The 20,634-nt window shown below is 43.2% G+C and overlaps 1 protein-coding gene across 1 annotated transcript; it reads left to right on the top strand.

Moving 5' to 3' along the window:
* Positions 1 to 318: 318 nt before the first annotated feature.
* Positions 319 to 20,303, top strand: LOC144099352 (uncharacterized). The gene is made up of 5 exons (XM_077632579.1): positions 319 to 581; positions 9,204 to 9,355; positions 14,552 to 14,619; positions 16,632 to 16,715; positions 19,131 to 20,303. The coding sequence occupies exons 1-5, from the start codon at positions 456 to 458 to the stop codon at positions 19,259 to 19,261; spliced, it is 561 nt and encodes a 186-aa protein (XP_077488705.1). The 5' UTR covers positions 319 to 455; the 3' UTR covers positions 19,262 to 20,303.
* The last annotated feature ends 331 nt before the right edge of the window (positions 20,304 to 20,634 follow it).

Here is a 20,634-nt window from a genome sequence, read left to right as displayed (position 1 = left end):
GTCATTTTAACACTTGTGCTTGTGTCTAGTTCTGGACATGCGTTTTATTAGTTGTGCGGCTCTTGCAATCTCAAGTGAGCTGAGGCGTAGCCTATTTTATGAAATAAAAATTAAAACCTTTATTCAATTATGCTGTAGTCCGTAGTGACTGCTAAAACTTTGTCACATGAAAACATCATTCCTGTAGCAGTGTCCTGGGGCGCGCACTGACAAGCTAATACAGAAAGCTAAAGCTGGCTCTATTTATCAACTGGGAGGTCTTCTCTGTGACAGGTTTGGACAAAGGCGGTCACAATACATAAGGCCATTAAATAACCGGTTTTGGATAGACTGGCGAGCTCGCGGAGCTTACAGCTCACAAAGGACGGGAATATAGGACCTTCAGTTGGCGAGTCTCGAAAACGCCATTACCGCCCTGGTTTGGTCACGATCAAGAAGCGCCTTCTTCGCCTCAAATGTCTCGAATACAGCTACTTCCAGTTCTTACGGTGGGAGCTCTTCACCTGTGTTTTTTTGCTCCGCTGGGATCAGCCGGCCCGGGACCAAACAAGCTGCAACGCGAGACACCGGACGTTTTCAAGGTAAAGACAAGCTTGAGCGTCGAGCGCTGTTGCCTGAGGAGGGTGCACATAAAAGAAATTTGGGGGACACTTAAGCTTCGCCTTTATTAGCAGAACACGATAACCTCGGGTCCCGTTCGCATCGCGTACATAACACTCACACAACTGAATAAATCCTAATTAGCGGACTCTTAATTACTCATGTGCTCATATGTCCATGTCTCTAAGACAGTTCACCAAATCAGAGATCACACTGTATTGGATAGACCCATCTTTATTGAATTTCAGCGAACGAGACTTCGTGACCTGTGGAAAGTGTGCCCGTTTCGCAGTCAGAAGGTTTGGGTTCGGTCTCTACCAAAACCCAAATTAACCCAATTCTTTTCAAAGGAATTTTCAAAGGAATTTGGCTACAGTCCGAATGTTGTTTGACCTGTTCCTTCATTTTACCAATTATTTCTTCCATCTAGATTTTTCGCTTACGGCCAACGAAGCCGACGGCGCCGGACTTTTTGCCACACGAAACCCTTAACGCTAGTGCGCTAATATGAAATGAACCAGGCATTGCAAGATTGCGAGCATAGCACAAGGTCCATGCAAGTTTGCTACTGCAGTTTGCAGCCATCGACCTCTTTAATTAATCGAATATTCAATAGTCAATTTGCCGTTTGAGGATGTAGGAGAGCTCCTTGTACACATTATTTTGTGTCGCTTCCAGCATTGCGCTGGAGTCTTCCTGTACGCTTTATTACCCACCGCTGTGGCTTAGTAGTTAGCGCGCTCGGCTACTGAGCTGGAGTACCCGAGTTCGAACCCTGACCGCGGCGGGCTCGTTTCGTTGCAAAAGAAGCGCAAAAGGTACCCGTGTGTTGTGCGATGTCAGTGCACGTTAAATATCCCCAGGTGGTCGAAATTATTCTAGAGCCCTCCACTACAGCAGCTCTTTCTCCCTCTATCTCTTTTTTCACTCCCACTTTCCTGCCTTCCCTCACGGTGCTGTTTAGGCGTCATAGAACTCAGACACCTCGCCTTTCATTTCCGGATAACCAATCATTGGTCCTGCTTATTCATGTGTCGACAGCGTGTGTCCCATTCGTTTCAGCCTCCGCAGTGCCCTCTAGCTTCAGATGTTAGATCAACTTTTCTGCGTGCAGGCATAGTCTTTGTTACGAATTCTCGAAAGAATCCTTGAAGCGTTCACTTCACCAGCATGCCTCTAAATGAAAGCTGGATTACTTTACGTGAATTCAAAAGTAGAGCTTGGTGCAGAAAGCTTACAGCGTTAGCAGCACGGCGCATCACCATAGTCTGGACCTCCTATTAACCGTGTATGCTAAAATAAAAACCTTAAAAAGAAAGGTATACTTTTGACGGTGGCGTGTTGAATCCCTCAATCACAAGCAGTTGTTTATGACCTGATTCGTCGAATTATTTACTAACCGGCCACTACCGGTTCTTCTGTCAAATAGCTTCAAAATTTGGGGGGCATTCTTAACCACATTCTTAAACAAGAAAAGGCGATAGCATTTAGTTTCCCTGCGGCGACGTCTACAATGCGTGCTTAATGGTATTCTTCATATATTCCCGCCAAAACTCCTGTTCGACGCTGTTGCACTACCCGTATATGGTACGCGCAAGTCATTATCACATTCTAGAATATTCGACTACCTGCCATTATATCGTCATGTTTGATTATTCTAATTTAACCCACAAATCCATTATCATTCATTTTATGGGGGGGCACACTCTCAAAATTTTGGGTTCTGTACAAAACGTTTTTTTTTTAGGGGGGGGGGGGGGGGGACCACCATTCAAATTTTGCGCTCCCTCACATTTTCAACTTGGTGTTGCCCTATGAGTGGTTCACTGGTAGTCACGCGGTGTAGGTGACGTCACAACCCTCTCAATAGCATTCAAAGACTGCGGGGAGTCTGGATACCTCTCCTGGCGCAGTAGTGCAAGGGCTGCAGTGGGCAGTGGTGCAGCCACTGCCCTGGCAGGTGGCTATTTCAAACGCAGCCACCACTGAGGCTTGTTATACCTAGGTTGTTCTTTTCAAGCTCCCGTAAGGCCCATGCGCAGCCCCACTACGAACAGGTGGTAACGGCATTGAATTTGGCGATGGTGGGCAGTTTGCTCAAAGTCCGGTAGGCAGGTTGCCACCTTTCACGGTGAGCAGGTTGTCACGATGTCACAAGGTCATGTGACCTCTCTTGACCAATCAGGAAATTTGGGGGAGAAAAACTTGGCGGAGCGATTTGATTGGCGAATAGGGGTGGCATGAACCCTGATGACGTTTCATTACGGAGAATCAGGAACTTTTTGCGAGACGACAGCATAAATAATCATCATCATCATCATCAGCCTTAATACACCCACTGCAGGGCAAAGGCCTCTCTCATGTCTCTCCAATTAACCCTGTCCTTTGCCAACTGCATCCACCCTTGGCCTGCAAACTTCTTAATCTTATCTGCCCACCTAACCTTCTGCCGCCCCCTGCTACGCTTACTTTCCCTTGGAACCCACTCCCTTATCCTTAAGGACCAGCGGTTATCTTGTATTCGCATTACATGCCCTGCCCAAGCTCATTTATTTCATTTGATTTCGACTAGGATGTCATTAACCCGCGTTTTTTCCCTCACCCACTCTGCCCGCTTCCGGTCTCTTAACATTACACCAGTAATTTTTCGTTTCATGGCTCGCTGCGTTGTCCTCAACTTAAGCTGAACTCTTTTCGTTAGCCTCCACGTTTCTTCCCGTGGAGACAGCATATAGCCTGCAGGATTAATAACCGTACCAGGCGCGCCGATTCCACCTGGAAATAGTAAATGCAATCCTGTAGCAAAGTGAATAAAAATCGCCGCGTGTCTCATCTCGAACGACCTGGCAGCCGAACCACCGTCCCTGAAAGTGTCACGAGTGTCCACCTACCGATTGTTTACGTAAAAGCCTTCTTCCCGCCAATCCTGATGTTGACAGCCACGGCTGTCATATTGTCATGAATGCGCATTATATCCCATTCATATGGACAACCACACTCGGTTGTCCAGACTCATGCGGTTTTGTCCTGTTCGCTAGGCCAAAATGCTTTTGATATGCTATTTGAAGATTTTTTTTTAATCTCCATTATAGCCAGAGAAATCCACGTATGAAACATTGTCTTTGTGAACGCGCGTTTCTTTCGAGTTCACGCATATATACAAAGCTATGAACACATTCGAGCTCGTCACAACTGAAAAGGCTTCAGTCATATAAAGCGGTATCTGGAAGTTATCTGAAAAGTACGCTAAGTGCTAGATGCTTCTAAAAAATATGTGTGGCCATGTGTAAAGCATTACGATAACTTTCATCGTCTCGTACAGTTGTCAGTGCACAACCTTCTACATTTACTATTATAGTAACGGCGTCTGTTCAATACATTCGCAGTTTCGTCCGGGTAGCGAGCAGGATGTCCGGTTATAGCCACACACACTCTTCATCCCATGGAGCGCGTAAAAGATGCCCATGTTTCGCTCTAGAGCTTTGGGCACATAGAACCCCAAGCTATACGAGAAACATGCCAAGGACTCGCTTTGGGCGATTAAGCTTCATTTTCTTTTTAAGCCCACGAAGGCTCTCTTTTACTTTTCTCCTCGGAGTACTTTACTCCTCGGAGTACTTTTACATTACTCCTCGGCAGGCTCTAAGCTTCACGTAGCTCCGGTTGGCATCGTCTGGTATTCGCCTTCAGTAATTATTCATCTAAAATGCACTCAGATAGCTTTCCTATGTAAGTGCCCTTACTCTTGTTGAGCATGTGGGTTGTGTACTATAAGGAATTCAGATCGCACTAAGAACCCTTTCTGTCATCCGCCGAATCCATTATCGACAAGGGACGAGTTCAAACGGAAAAAAAATATGACTGGTGGCTTAACAAGGGTAATTATGCTAGTAGTTAACAACGCCGCTCGTTTCGGCCAAGAAATCTACAGTATAACTTTCACCTTCGGCTTCACGCATGGTTGGGTTTTAGCGTCGCTCACTCTTGCCGTCGCTCACGAGTAGCTGACGGCTACTCAAAGGATACAACGTCCACTACGCAAACCTCACTATACCATGCTGTAATGTTGCTCCTCGTGTGCATACATGCAACAGCGTACAGACCTACCACGCGGCTATTCCGTTGAGCAGAAGCGCACTACACCAACTGCGTGGGAGTGGCTCGGGGGGGTGTCATCAAAGTTGTGGCCGAGCTCGTGGCCCCAGCGGCGGCGATGAGCGACCGTTCAAATTGATAGTGATAGACATGTGACCAAAGAATGGTCACGTGACCGCCGCGAGGACCGACGCGTCACGTTAAGTCCATTCGGCGGAACAGCGCTTCAACAGCACTCGCTTTTAAACGTGGGTCGTTTCCGTCGCTGTAGTTGGATGTCTCGAAAGAGCACACGGCTCTTTGAGCTTCAGAGGGGGAGTGGCGCGCTGGCGTTTCGAAGACCGCGATATTTTGCAAGAACACCCGTGCATTTTGAAAGTTTAAATAAAACATTGTGAATCTGAGCGTTCCAACTCAAATTTTCGTGAAAAATAACTCGTAGTGCTTTAACAGAATGTGAAACGTTTATGGTGGAGTCCCCCGTGCATAAATTAAGGTTTTGAGGAATTACACGTTGCCTGAGGTGCAGTATGACTGCTTTTGCTTTTTTGCATTTATGATCAGAGAATTTTGTTCACCACACGCCCTCAGATTGTGTAGCGTAATTTTTAGAACAAGAATTATTGAGTCAGGAGTGTCGCCTTTAAAAAGCATAGTAGTATCGCCGGCGTACATTATGTACTCCGGTATGTTGTTAATGTCCGTGATGTCATTTATATACAAAAGAAACAATAGCGGACCTAAAATGCTACCCTGTGGAACACCGCTTTTAACATTCAAAAAAGGTGAGGCCTGCTTTGTTATTATTACACATTGAAGACGATGCTGCAAATATGTCTTTATAAGAGAAGGAGAGTAACCGATGACTAGAATTTCCAACTGTCTTAATAAACTGCGAAGCATATTGACTAGCGCATTCAGAGACAGGAACCAAAGTAGGAGTAAGAGACAGGACACACGCTAGTGTCCTGTGTCCTAGACAGGCTAGTGTCCTAGACAGGACTAGCGTGTGTCCTGTCTCTTACTCTTACTTTGGTTCCTGTCTGTGTATGCGCTAGTCAATATGTTTCACAGCTGCAACCAACTAGCCCAAAGGAAAGTCTTAACGTCTTAATAAACGCCGGTGATCAACGTGGTCAAACGCCTTAGAAAAATCTATAAATACACCCAGACAGATCTGTTTATTGTGTAAAGATCTCAAAATAATTTATTTTTGCGTCAACAGGGCGGTTTCAGAAGACTTTCCTCCAGAAACACGTATTGGTATGAAGAAATTAAAGAGAATTTAGCTGAAAACTTCGTTAGCCTACTGTGGATAACCCTTTCTAAACTTTTACAAAAAACAGGTAGGATGAATATGGGCCTATAATTAGACATATTATTTTTTTTCCACTTTTAAAAAGCTCAATAACTTTAGAAATCTGCATTAATTTGGGAAACGGCCAAGAAAAGAAAGCAAGGTTATATATATATATATATATATATATATATATATATATATATATATATATATATATATATATATATATATATATATATATATATATATATATATATATATATATATATATATAGGTAAGTGCAGGAGCTATGAGACTGATAACATGTTTCACCGGTCCCATTTCAATGCCATCAATATTGCAGCTTTTACTGCTTTTGAAAGAGGCAAAAATGCTGCAAATTTCATGCTCATCAGTTGGTTCAAAAAAATTACAGCCAGTATTACGTCTTATATCTAGCCCCACAGTTTCATATGATGGCACATTACCGAGAATGTCTATGAAAAAGTTATTGAATGCTTCTGCCAATTCTTATCCTTGTATGTGGCACCCTTCATGAATTAATCCCCTGACAGGAGACACAGTTGATGCATGACTGAATAAATAATTAAGTTTGTTCTAAACGTCGCTGCTTCTCTTACAGGCTTCAATTGATCATGCAAGAATGCTCTTTTCTCGCGCTTTAAAAGAGCAGTCACCATATTCTGATATTGTTTGTAGTTCGCCAAGTCGCTCAAAGATTTAGAACTGAAATTTTTTTAAAAAGATTCTTTTTTTCTTTTCTATCATCTTTAAATGAGTTTTAGTAATCCGGGGCTTGCGATTTTTTTTCCTTTTATCCTTACAGTTTTTTATCCTTACAGTTTTTTCTTCAAAATGTTTATAAATCATTTTAAATATAGAAATGAACGACTCGTAGGATGCATCCACGTCATCAGAGTGGTGCACATCATCCCAACTTATGTTTGCGATGCTCGCTAGGAATGCGTCAAGTGTAAGACGTGTAGTATTCTGTATGGTAAAGGAAGGTTCGTCGTGCACTACTTTGAGTGTCTTCTATGAACATGAAAATCGAAAAATGGTCAACGAAATCACTACAAAGGACACCTGAATGCGCATGGCTTGCTTCAATATTCGAGATAAATAAATCAGTTAAAATTTCTGTGCAGACGGTGACACGGCTGGCAGTTTCTGTAAAAACGGCGAGTTCATTTGACTCTAGGAACGAAAAAAACTCTGTTCGAGCAGGCGAGGGTTTAAGTATATCGATGTTAAAACCTCCTGCAAGAATAACTTAAATTATGTTTTTGTTCACGCATTCCAAGATATTGTCAACGAATACGTCAACGAAGAAGAAATTACCTTAATTAGAATCAAGAGGCCGGTAAATTACACAGCACATGTAACGACTAAATTTCAAAGTTTGACATTCAATATCTTTATTGATAATGCTGAACTCTGGGATCAGCTCGAAGCTCAGCCCATATTTTGCCAGAATTTTCACACCACCACCGATTTTGTGTGATCGGTTCAGGAAAAAGCTTTGGTAACCAGGGGGTTTGTATACTTCTTCTTTTGAGGTACAATATGTTTCTGTTAACATGATCACGTCAATGTCAAAGGAAAATTCATTTAAAAAGGTAGCCAGTTCTTCTTCTTTATGTCTTGCGGAACAGATGTTAAAGTGAAAGCATGTCAGCCTGATATCTTTGTGGGAACGAACGACGGCGTTCACATCAGATGGGGGCACCGCCATTTTCATTTAAACGATCTTATCAAGGTCCTGTGTTTGTCGGATACGAACAACATTAGATGACTCATCTTTCTTTGCAAGCACCTCTCCGCTTTTGATCCAAACAAAGCTCCACTTATGTTCCTTCTTTTTTGTTACGGCCATTCCAAGTAACTGCCTAACTACCCGTCATAAATGTTCGTTGATCAAAAACTGGGGCGCCGGTGGAGTGGCTAAGATCTTTTGTCGAAATGCGCATCTTTTTCGCCTTCTGTACTGCATCTCGTTTAGAGCGGTGCCGGAATTTGACGACAATATTTGGCACAGCATCTGCGTTTTTTGCAGGCACACGGTGACAAATCTCAATGTCATCATCAGCAATGGGCACGTGTAGAAGTTGCCCAATGTCGTTAAGCATGTTAAAAAGATGCTCGTCCTGTTGGGGAGGTGTGCCTTTTAGTTCTTGGCATACAATTTGCAGTTTTTCATTTTGCTCCGAGTGTCTTGTTCTCTGACAGCAGAGTGTCGTTTTGATCACTTAGAAACGAGAGGCTTGCCGTCAGTTCCGGTATTTCAGTCCTTAAATCTCGATCCATCTTAGCTTTGGTTTTGTTTATGGTTTATGAGGGTTTAACGTCCCAAAGCGACTCAGGCTATGAGAGACGCCGTAGTGAAGGGCTCCAGAAATTTCGACCACCTGGGATTCTTTAACGTGCACCGACATCGCACAGTACATGGGCCTCTTGAATATCGCCTCCATCGAAATTCGGCCGTCGCGGCCGGGATCGAACCCGCGTCTTTCGAGCCAGCAGCCGAGAGCCATAACCACTCAGCCACCGCGGTGGCTTCCATCTTAGCTTTGAATTTTCGCATGTCCTTTCTTAAATCTTCACGAAATTTGGCCAGCTCAGCCTTCTTGAGCTGCTACCTTAGTGGCACAATGCACAGCACACATCGCAGGAATCTGGCAGCAGGCAGGGCGGCAAAACGCACGGAGATTCAGTAATATAAAAAATTAATTCCCACCCTGCAACAATGCCAAGAAAACCGTCACACGATGCGCCTATGCCGCCCGCGCTGATTCCAAGTGCTTCGTACGCGAAGCAATGCCCCGGCACCTTGTAGCAGCCAGCTGCTGCTAAAATCCAGAAGATAAATACATCTTAACGGCGCCTTATCAGGGTGGTGGCACGCGCCGGGACGGGCCTGTTTCTCGACTCATCGTGCGGGCTGCTTCTCACACCAACACTTAAAGGCGCAGCCGATGCTTCCGGACGAGCACCCCTTGGCGCTCTAAATGGACGTACCCTTTTCAGACCGCTACGTAACGCAGGTGACGCTGCGATGCAATTGAGCAACCGGCGGGCCGTCCTGGGGATTTTTGTAGCCGATACATCAGTGAGGGCGCTAAAAAAAGGTCAGGTGCAAACAAATGAAAAATAAAGCAAAATATCCAAAGTAAAAAAAATTTACACTTTGTGTGCTTTGGTTTGCAGATGTTCTCGGGCCTCATTGACATGGTGGCTGTCAGGGACGTCAATCCAGACCCGATGTTCAAGTGCCTGACAGCGCGGCGTATTCAATTCGACGCTGAGGCTCCCTCCGCCACATACCTGTGGTTTCTGCATGCTGCTGAGGACAAGGAAACGTAAGTTTCCGTAACAACCAAGGCATGATAGCAGTTTTTCGATAAACCCGCCGATTTTTTTCTATGGCGGAAACCACGTGCGAGTCACATGAACACCTTTCTCGAGCTGTAAAAAAAAATATGAACGACAGAAAAGCAAAACGATCGCTCCCTCAATGCAAAACAACCGATTTGATAGCGCAGCGGTAATAGCACAGCGCTTTAGAGTAAATTTAATATTCATGTCATCGACGATGAAGACTGTTGTCCAATGAAGGAATGGCAAAATCAGATGGTCTGGTGAGCAAGGCCCCGCGAATGTCAATTTTTTATGCTGCTTAGCAGAAAGCTATCTCTAAAAGCATACCTGTCACAGTCGCGTGAATTTTATTCGATAAAGCAGCGGCCATTTTCTATCTTCGGTGCTCATTAATTTTATAACATTTTTCTATTTTAAATGTAAAAATAAATTTTTTGACCAGTACGCAAAAAAAAACCTGCACACAGTGCTTATTTTGTGAAATTTCCTTTGTTATAGTTTTTAACTTTTTCACTCTTTCCTGCGCTACACTTCCGATAGCCAAGCCGTCAGTAGTTTTACGTTTGCTGATATGTTTATATACCAGGTGATAAAATTTATCCTTTAGATGATTCTTTAAAATAGGCGCTGTGAGGTACGTGAAATCTGCACCTGCATGTATGTTATGCGGCCTGGCAGACACAAAGCGAAATTATAACTGTCACCATCAGTCATCTAATTAACTACGATGAATTACGAATTTTAGTGGCTCCAGTATGTGGGCATGTTGTATTAAAATTTAAGAAGCAGTCGTATTCCTGCACAACTATAATAGTGGAATCCTCGTTGAACGTTAGTGTTCCGAGATATTCTCGTCCAGATTTTCAGCTTAATCTGCGTAGTTGAGCACGCAAGGCAGCGACGACTGGTGCAAAACTTATCCCCGCCTTGCTTGACATTTCGTCTGCCAACCTAGAGCATCAGAGCGGCCGTTGAGGCTGATAACAGTTTCCCTTTCCCTTCTGGTTGTCAGAGTGGAAGAAACCCCCACGTGTAATTTGAATCACACTAGGGATTGGTTTCGTGTCGACTGCCACTGCTTTGCATGCGTAATTAAGCGATATCACGATATCTCGGAACACGCGTGCCCTACAAGAATTCTGCAAAAGAGAGTAGTCTAAAAATGCGACTGCCTCTATGTTTCCAGCACAAATATTTGCGCTAGCCTTAGTGGCTAAAAAGATTGTTAATATAGTTTAGTATAGTGACGGTGACAATTATTTCACAGTGGGTCCCATTTAAAGGATAACATATGTGCAGAGGTGGATTTCAATTAGCGCTCAGTGCCTATGTTAAGAAACCTGTGAAGATTAATTTTCGTCAGCCTACACAGGGTGTTTAACCTAAAATTTTACACAGTTTAAGAATATAGGTTTTTTCAGTTAGAAGAGCGCTTTTTCCACATATAATTTTAATCCGTGTGGTACATCACAATCCATATAAGACGTGCTCATAAGCAGGCTGGTTGACTAATATTGAAGCGTAAAGTTTTCAGCTTTTACTGCTTGGTTCATTAATTATTTAGTGGCGTGCAGCCCACCGCAAGTAATATCGATATCAGTTCTTAGAATTTCTAAAACGCGGTTACCCTCGGCACTGTGGTCCAACAAATTTCGATTATTTCGATGAGTTAAATGGACTGTAGAGGTTGCTTTGCCAGCAAGCTTCCGGAAAGCGCATATATTTTGATGCTACGGAACCAATATTTGTTGAGCCACAGATACGAAGGCTACTGCGTTTTGAAAATTCTAAACATTTCTATGGGTATTGCTTACAATAACCTACATGCCTCCCAACAATTATAAAGAAGCCTAACAATAATAGTGAGAAAGCTAACTATTCAGCATTTCATTTCATATTTATTTCCTTTACGCTCGAAAAGGTAGAAACCGGGACTAAAAGTTGTTTCCTACATAGTGGCACTGCAGCGTGTCGGAGACAAAAACCACCATAACAAAGGCAAAATAAATACAAATATAAATTACAGAGGCAATATAATTAAAGCGCAAAAACTAAATAGAAGTTCAACATCGCAAGACAATAATAGTTTGTTACGCTTCGGACACAGAAAGAAAAGAAAAACAAACAAAACAAATGCAGGTACAATGTGTTGGACATTCTGGACACAGTATATAATAAACTGAGGCAACAGCAAATTTCTACAAGGGACACGTGTGCAACAATTACAGCACAAGAAACTTCTTACATTACCAGATCAAGAAACCTATAAAATAGACTGATGGTATGTTTAGGTTCGTGTAATGCGTCGAAATTCGATGCCTCTAAAGTATTGAGTAACATGGCAATAGTATTTTTAAAGGATTGCGTATTGTATGAAGTGCGAGGAGCAGGTACAAGCCATTTTTTCTTGTGCCTCGCAAGGCGAAGTCTCGTGTTTTCTTGTTGCTGGGCTAATGATATTAAAAACTTTGTTTTTCTTTCACAAAAGATTTATAAATTAGCATTACCTTTTAGTTATAAAGACAAAACACTGGAAGTACTTTATATTTCTCTAAAAGGGGAGCCGAGCGAGGCAACAAGGACATATTAGCGATATACCGAACTGTTTTTTTTTAATTAAGCGTAGTTGTTTTTTAATCTGTCATACCAGTCGTGCCCCAGATAATAATAAAATACTGAAGAACCGATAATAGTAGGGAATTATAGAGAAGAATTCTAACTTTGATGGGCAAAATTTCTCTCAGTGTCACAATAAGGCCAACGGCACCGGATATTTTCGATTGAAGGTACTCAACATGCTTGTTCCAAGTTAAATGTTTTGAGAAATGAACACCGACTATTTTCACTGTATCGACAACCTGGATGCGATCCGTACCTACACATAGATTCAATTACATCTAACATGTGTTGCAGCGCGAACCACAAGAAGGGACGACGACAGACAGAGTGAAAAGAGCGCTGACTTCCAACTATTTATTTCCCTGATAGGCCACGCATTTTTACACATTTGAACCTTCAGCAGGAAAGGGCAGGCAAAGCAATCAGCATGAAAGGCATAGGAGATTAGGACAATCACCATTGATCCAGAAACTTCAGCTCTTTCTTGGTTAGAACAACTGATGGCATGCTTACACACCTTGTGGTTCGCGCTGCAACACATGTTAGATATGAACCAACTAGCCCGCCAAACAACCATTCTCAATTACATCAGCTGATATTTTTCTTTTGGTGAATATAAAATTGCTTGTGTTTTAGACTGGTTTATCCTTAAACGGTTCATGTTAACCCATTGGTGTAAATCAACAAGTGCTTTATTCAATAGCCATTCAATCTCTGGTTCTGTCTTGTCCCTAACAGAAAGCGTCGTATCATCCGTGTAAGAGACAAACTGAGCGCAGTCTGTGCATCGAACAATGTCATTGACAAAGCTGGTATTAGTCAAACACCCTGCTAGTTAGCACTTCTTAGGTACATTCTGATGTACGACTCCACTGACAATGCATTGTCGTTAAAAACGCTCTTCTAACTCAAAAATCCTATTTTTAAAAATTAATTAAAATTTTAAGGGAAACACCGTGTGTACAAAATGTTCACTTGAAAGTGACACATTCTCCTCGCTGCCCACTTGGCCGGTTTTGAAGCCGCGTCCCGTTCATGGTATAGATATTGCACGTCGTGATTAAGTATTTAAGTAGCACCTGCCATAAACCGACTAGCAGTTCCAGCATTCTTTCAGGGGCACTCATATATTGGCAAGTTCACTTGAGGGAATGAATCGGAGGCATTTCAAAACGCACTGACTTGTTATAGAAAAATAGTCATCTTCATGCCAGTCATCGCGCTGTTGTAGTCTTTAAGGACTCCTTAGAAGGATTTTCCTTTCGACCTCAAGGTGCAAACATACGCTTCGACTGAAAGCGAGGACGGTGAGTTATAAGACCTTGTAATGGCTTTAGGGCTTGAACAGTACACGAAGAAACAAAATGGCGGAGCCTCGCGTAGGCCCTGACACTCAGCAACATAGGAAGTGTTTAAAAAGGCGTTTGCACAATATGTTAAAATAACCGTACTTGAGAACCCGGCCCCTGATTGGCTCTCTTGCATTGAATCTTTAAAAGCTATTCAAGAATTTCAACCTGTCTCTTTCAGTCATTGCCGGAGGGTTTCGTTGTACATATCGTAGAATATTGTTCTCAAGAAAAAAAAGTCGCGTTAATGTAGGTGATAGCGTGTTTGACTGATAATGAGTAAGTAGTAATAACTATCAATTTTACCCGCTTTTTATTTTTATTTTTTCGTATCACTTTAATACGTGCTATTTTAAAGTTATCATTTTTTTTCGAAGGTTTCATTTCACCCAGCCACCAGTGACGACACGGCAAGGCTGGGTCTCGATGTGCAGCTCCATACAGTACTTATTGTAATAAATTATCATACATGGTGCTGGGACGTTTTATGATACATGGCGCTGGGACGCCATAGTTACGTACTTCTCACTTGTGTTCTTCTGTGAGCTTTACTTGTTAGGAAAAAAATAAGCGCTAGGTATTCTATAAACAGATTTTAGTTTACTTAAAGCAAATAACACATCAAATCATTACAACCGACATAGCTATAACAAGTGAGTAGAGTCGTCCTCAGAAATATTAGGTATCGGACATCGGCCTTTAACTAGGATAGTCGGAGTAATGAAGAGATTAAACGAAATTTCAGCTGTATTTTCTCAGTAGTTGCGGCTGTTTTCAGGGCAATATTTTGAATGAGGATCTTCCTGATGATTAAGAGGCTTAAAGTCCGCCGTTAGAATGCGGTCTCTAAGCTATCCTAAAAGCATTATTCTCTTGTGCTTTTTGTGGAGGCATAAACCACTTTGGAGCATTTTTTTATTTCCTCTGAGTACAATAGACTGCATATTTCTAAATATTATTGTTGAGTAGTGACAGCACTCACTACGGATAGGAGATTGTATAGTAAGGAAAGCGTTTGCGAGAAGAGCGTTGCTTGCTAGAATACTTTAAGATGTTTTTAAGTACTTCTGAAGGGAATCTTGTTCTTGCAACTTCCTTCATCACTTCTCAGTGAAGCGTGATAAACTGTTTTCTTTTTAGCTTTCAATTAATCCTAACGAAATTATGCGCATATTCTACTGTTCTTCCTCCTCGTTTCTTTCTGCTCAGGGAACGTGTCGCTTTCCACTTCACTCCAGGCAACACTTCCGGCACTACTCGGGCCATAGTGGACTCAGGTACGTGAATCCCTGCAACCTAATGTGTCCTGAGAAAAGTTCAAGGCTTTAGCATGTTCCTTTGTGAAGCAGCTGAAAATCCAGATGAGTCTTTCACTGCGCTGATTCTTATGGTCCACGTATGAGGCAAGGAGGCCCGCTTCGGGTGCGGACGTTTTCCTAAGTGCGCTGAAGTGGAGCTGAATTCGTCCGAGGCATCATCGGCCATAGTGACGTGCCGCAGCAGAGAGAGCATAACGTCTCCGACCGTGATAAAATGCATGGGAGCTATAATAAGCGCAGAAATTCAACAAACGCAGAGCTATAGGCCCTTCTGTGTTTAGGGGCACGTGTTCATGCCGGCAAATATATATCTGCTTGAATCGGTCCTACTTTTCTCGATGAATATGCAATCTACAGAGCGGCGACATTATATTGCTTTAGCGTTTACTCAAGTATGCAATACAAATGTTTAACTACTATGGCAAGATTTTGCAGTTTGCAGTCTTTAGCGTACCGCACTGTCATTAAGGCAGAATGCGGTCCCAGCCAAGTCTTTTGCAATGTCCGTATGCTTTGAAATGAGTACTGCGGTAGGGTAGACAAATTGATTGAAAAGCCAGCTTGCTTGAAGTAATAAAGTTATGAGACGTCTTTCAAGAAATTTTTAGTGCCGAATTCCGGGCGCTTGACCTCCTGTCGGAGTTAATTTAATATTTGTTCAAGTGCTTTAAAGCTAAAGTGGAACAGTTTCGAAATGCACGAAACAGCGCAAATCGGACACTACATCCTAAGAAGAAAATCAGACTGTTCTCAGCATGTCGCCACTTTCTTGCCCGGTGTGTTTGTGTGGCCATGATTCTCTTTTTCTCGCGTACACTTTCTCACGCAGAACCCACAGCAGATATATAACATTACAATCCCAGTCATTTAAAGCACCTGCTCGGTTCCCTGGAGAGTAGATGTCATCGGGAAGTAGAGTGGCAATTAAGCGTAACGAAATTTCGAGTCGCATACACCAGTTCCAGTCCCGTGAGTAGATTTACCACAACGCTAAAGGCTGCATCATTTCAGAGCCAAACACACAAGGGTGGCATTCACTATGTTCGCCTTTGCCCTTTGACAGTCGCTCCAGCAGTCGCGGTGGCTCAGTGGCTCGGGTGCTCGGCTGCTCACCCGAAATACGCGCTTTTGATCTGGACCGCGGCGGTCGCATTTCGATGGAGGCGACATGCTAGAGGCTCGTGTACTGTGCGGCGTCAATGCACTGTAAAGAACCCCAGGTGGTTGAAATCATCTGGAGCCCTGCACTACTGTGGCCCTCATAGACTGAGTCGCTTTGGGTCATTAAACCTCATAACACCAAACTAAACTTTTCGGTGAACTATATTCCGTTCTGCTTTTACAAGCACCGGTTTGCAAGAATAATTTATTGAACCAGAAAGTTTAAACGTGGGAAGTTTATACTCTCAGCATCCTCAAAGAGAGGACAATAACTTTCTCAGCAGTGCTACACACGGCACATATTTATTACTCAACTTCATCGTCTGGTGAATGCGGTAGGAATAAATCCATTTGTCAGCGTTGACACCATAATGTTTTCTGTTGCGGCCTATCACACCGATTGCCGGAAAATACGCCATCAGCGAGAAATTACCTTAAATCTACTAGCACTTTCCCGTTGTTTAGACGGATGAGCAAGAAAGTGTATAAAAATTTAGTGAGCTGAGTTCGAGTGAATAAACGAGTCTGAATGTGCTGCTGCTTCCCTGCGAGAAGCGTTCGCATCTGTTTATCTGATAGTTCGCCTTCGCTCACGGGCTTCATGTTCACAATTATTTTATCAGCACAGTCGCCGGTCAGGTGCACTTTTTATATGACAGTTACCCTCGCAGCTTCATAACAGCTAGTACTGAACATATCTTAAACTGTCTTACTGTATTAATATTCAAAACGTTTAACAACAGAAGTCCTGGTTGAATCACTACCTGAGCTGCACCTAATTAAAAATTATTCTTTCTATTTTCTCGTAGACACCAGTCACCCTGTAGTTGCTCGCTTTCCTTACACCGACTACTCGTCATGTGGAGTCCTGGAGCAAAACTACTTTGGTTATCGTAAGTGGAAGTTTGATCTTTTATTTTCTGATCACTTACATATGAGCGCTTTGTAATAAAAGCACCACTGCGAACGGTCTCAGTCAGTTCAGAAACCATTCTCAGGATTTTTTTCGAGCCATATCTACGCCACATGTCCGGCGGTGACATCTGATCACAGCTTCCCAGAGAAAGCCTTTGTTACAACATCTGCTTGCCGTTTCAGGAAGACCACGCTGTTTTTTTCCATATAAGCCTGCTGTTTATAATCATGAATGCCTTCTTTCGTGTAGTATGCAAGGTAATTTTTTTTCAAAGTTCAAGGATTTTCGTTTCAAGAACTGCGAATAATATGTCAGTGCGGTCCTTGCAGGAGAATTGCATAGATAGGCGATCATCGCTCAGTACTAAGACAATGAATTAGCACAATAAGGTAATCAACTTTGTTTACTTTTGATTTTAGGAGCCAATATTATACTGCGAAATTGCAGGCAGTCAAAGTTGAAGCTGAGCTCGGTGTAAATTTTCTAGCAATTCGGTTTATTCTTCCGCTTAACCTGTCTGCCTTTACTTCTCCTCCTCATCCTCTTCCTCCTCAACAAGCAATGTGGCTCGAAATATCGAGCATTAGAAATGCGGCCACGTTTCGATGGAGGCGGAACACTAAGGCGCCCGTTTGCTGTGCGATCTCAGTGCATATTAAAGGTCCCCAGGGGGTCGAAATTATACCGCAGCCCTCCACTGCGGCACCTCTTTCTTCCTATCTTCTTTCACTCGCTCCTTTATTCCTTCCCTTACTGTGCGGTTCGGGTGTCCACCGAGATATGTGAGACAGTTACTGCGTCATTTCCTTTCCTCAAAAAACCAAACTTTCAATTTTGATTTGAAAGCTCGTTGAGTTCGGTTTGCCTCGTAGCATATTTTTAAATTCGCGTCGCTCATCAAATACAGAACGCCGCTTGGGAATTTGATGATGTACAAGTTAACTTGACATCGCGGAAGATACACGATGCTCGCATTAAGCGCTCCTTAAGAGTAATAGAAGCTACGGGCTGCCAGGCCTCTCCGACCGAGAAGGGTTGGTCATAAAACCGTACCAGGCGACAGCTACGGCGCATGTTCTCGACATGCTTGCTCACTCGCAGCGTGTGAGAAAAGTGCGCGTGGCGCAAGTTTCCAAACGGCGGTAGGTTTTTACCGTGCTGCCTGGGCCTGGCGAAAGCTGTGTGCAGCGCATTATGGAGACTATTGAGGGAAAGCAGACATACTCCAACGGTAGAAACTTTCCTGACCGATCGACTGGTGCTCTCTCGTGCTTATCGAGAGGGCCAACGGCGCATCTTTAAGGATTATAAGGCACCGTCCAAAACAAACCGAGCACCCTCACGGCAACGCAGACCACACACACACACACACGGTCGCCATGGCGTTACTGTCCTCAGGTGACGCACTGGAGGTGGAATGCCGGAGCGCATGCGCGGCGAACAGCTAATGTGCTGGACAAATGCCGCCGTGGAAGCTTCCTTCGGTTTGGTCAGTTTGGTAGCGAAACAATAAGCTAGCTGAGGCGCCTTTTCTGCCTATGCCTCTGATCGCATGGCCTCTCAACCAGCCAGCTGAAGTTAGCCCTTACGGTGAGCTCCACACGAGCTCGCTCATGAGCGGCAGGTTCGCGATCAGGCGGCGGAGGCGAAACGAGATGTGGAAGCGAAAAATACAAGAGAAGCCAGCACTCGCTCCAGGAAGCGTCTAAAAGACAGTCAGTGAGAGAGAGGCGTTTTGCATGAGCTGTAGCGGCACCAGGCGGCTTTACTAAGCGCGCAACGGTGTCCTCCAAACCCGTTTGTTCTGCTCAATGCTCTCCATAGCTGTGCAACAGTGCCGATGAGACCATTTTCCACATGGCTTTGGCCCTCCAACGGGCGAACCCTACTACACATGCGGCTCTCATTCAGATTTCCAGACATAATTTCCTTTCTGCGGGCAGGTTTGCCAAAATAGCAGAGACATCTCAGCTCAACACTCTCGCCTGCGTACGAGCGCCAAAATTCCATTTTAGTTTCGAATGTTACTAAAACGTGGCTGGCACGCATACATTGTTAACCAAACAACAATGAAGTAGGAGTTATTTGGTCGTATAAGAGGTTTCAGGCTGACGATCACCCGTTGTAAAAGAAAGGCCGCCAGCTCAACATCATCATCAATAGCCGGTAGTGTATCGTGGACATGAAAAAGCAATTGAACAACTCTAAATGACACTAGATCTTCTCTGCGAGGTCTGGAAACCGTGGAAACGACTTTTTATTGTACGAAATTAGTAAATAAATTATAAACGTATTTATTCACATATTCACTTAATAAATATTCACAAATAGCAACTGCAGTCAACGTTAGAGGTCCACGTTGTCACAATATCTTTTTTTAATTCTTTTTCAGAATGCACATTGTGGGTATCGGATGAAACAAAGGACTCAATTTCACCAGAATGCCTTCGGCAGTATGAAGACATCTGCGGAGAAAGCGTTTCTTTATATGATAAAAATATCTGCGATAAAGCACAAGAATAATAACTAAAATAAAAATTACAACATCCGGCCACTTATAAAGTCTGAAATGTGAGCCACGCTGAACGTAAATTTTCAACTTCAATCCCAATGGATCAGCAACTTGACTTGCCAAACATGCATAAAATTAGCCCTAAGAGCGTTAATAAAATGTTGATATCGGCCCCATTGATTTCGTCGCAATTCATCACGGCTCTTCATAAAACACAGCTGCACGAAGCGCACTGGTAGAAGGGCAGCCGAAATCTACTAAATCTACAAAAGTCTACTAAACCCACCTTCTTTGAGGTAACCCTCCTGAACATTCTGAAGACTAATCCAAACCGCTTCTGGAACATGATAAAACCCGGAAACACAATAAAATGTCGTTATTGCACGTACCGGCGAACATGCTCCCGACCACCTCTGTGCTACTGTACTAAATGATACTTTCGTTAAGTCGTCTCCTTCTTCATCCAATGTTATCGAACGTCCCGATATCCAACTGTGCTATGATTTCGCGATGGATCCCACCATGTTTGACTTACCAGGCATCATACCGATGGTCGATTTGAAACTAACATCTTCAAGCGGAATTTATGCTAAAAATCGCAAATTTATACGGAATGCTAAAGAGTTCAGTTCTATTATCATGAAATGCGTATTCTCACAATTGTATCACCATGGTGTACTACTGAGGACTGGAAGTCTGATGTGATCATAACACGATATAAAGCCGGAGATAAACAGAATCATCTAGCCATTGGCCAATATCAATAGCATGCAAAAAAATTGTGCACATATTTACGCACCTTGTTAATTTTCTGGAGGATAACAATTGCTTCTCTCTCACAGCGCATGGCTTCGGAAAGTTTTTCTCTTCAGAGGGTCCACTACTTTCTTTCACTTACTACTTGCACTTCTATTGGACTTCGCTTTTTCATCTGACTGCACATTTCTTGACTTCTCTAAAGCATTCGATAAAGTTAATAACTCACTGCTATTAGGTAAACTAAGTGTGCTGAACTTTGACCCTGCAGTTCTTAAATGAATACGTGGATTTTCTTTTCGTTTTGAATTTGTCAGCAATAAAGAGGCTGTTTGCCCTACTTTATCACTTTGTCATGAGGTTCCTCAAGGATCAGTATTTGAGCCCCGTACCCTTTTTTTATCTCCAATATTACAGTGAGTTGCCGTTCCGCTCTTTGATGTACTGTGTCTATCCTGGGAGTAAAATAAATATATAAATAAGTACCTCTTGCCAAAGGGCATGCCCGGAAGAGGGGGAGCGACGAATGAAATCCTAGGCAAGTTTCGCCCTTACGTGTACGGCCGTCCTTTCGAGGTCGGTATGGATCATCACGCCCTTTGTTGGGTTTATTCATTGAACGACCCTA

Source organism: Amblyomma americanum, chromosome 7, assembly GCF_052857255.1.
Source record: "Amblyomma americanum isolate KBUSLIRL-KWMA chromosome 7, ASM5285725v1, whole genome shotgun sequence".
NCBI lineage: Eukaryota > Metazoa > Arthropoda > Arachnida > Ixodida > Ixodidae > Amblyomma > Amblyomma americanum.
This window is presented reverse-complemented; position numbering and strand designations above follow the sequence as displayed.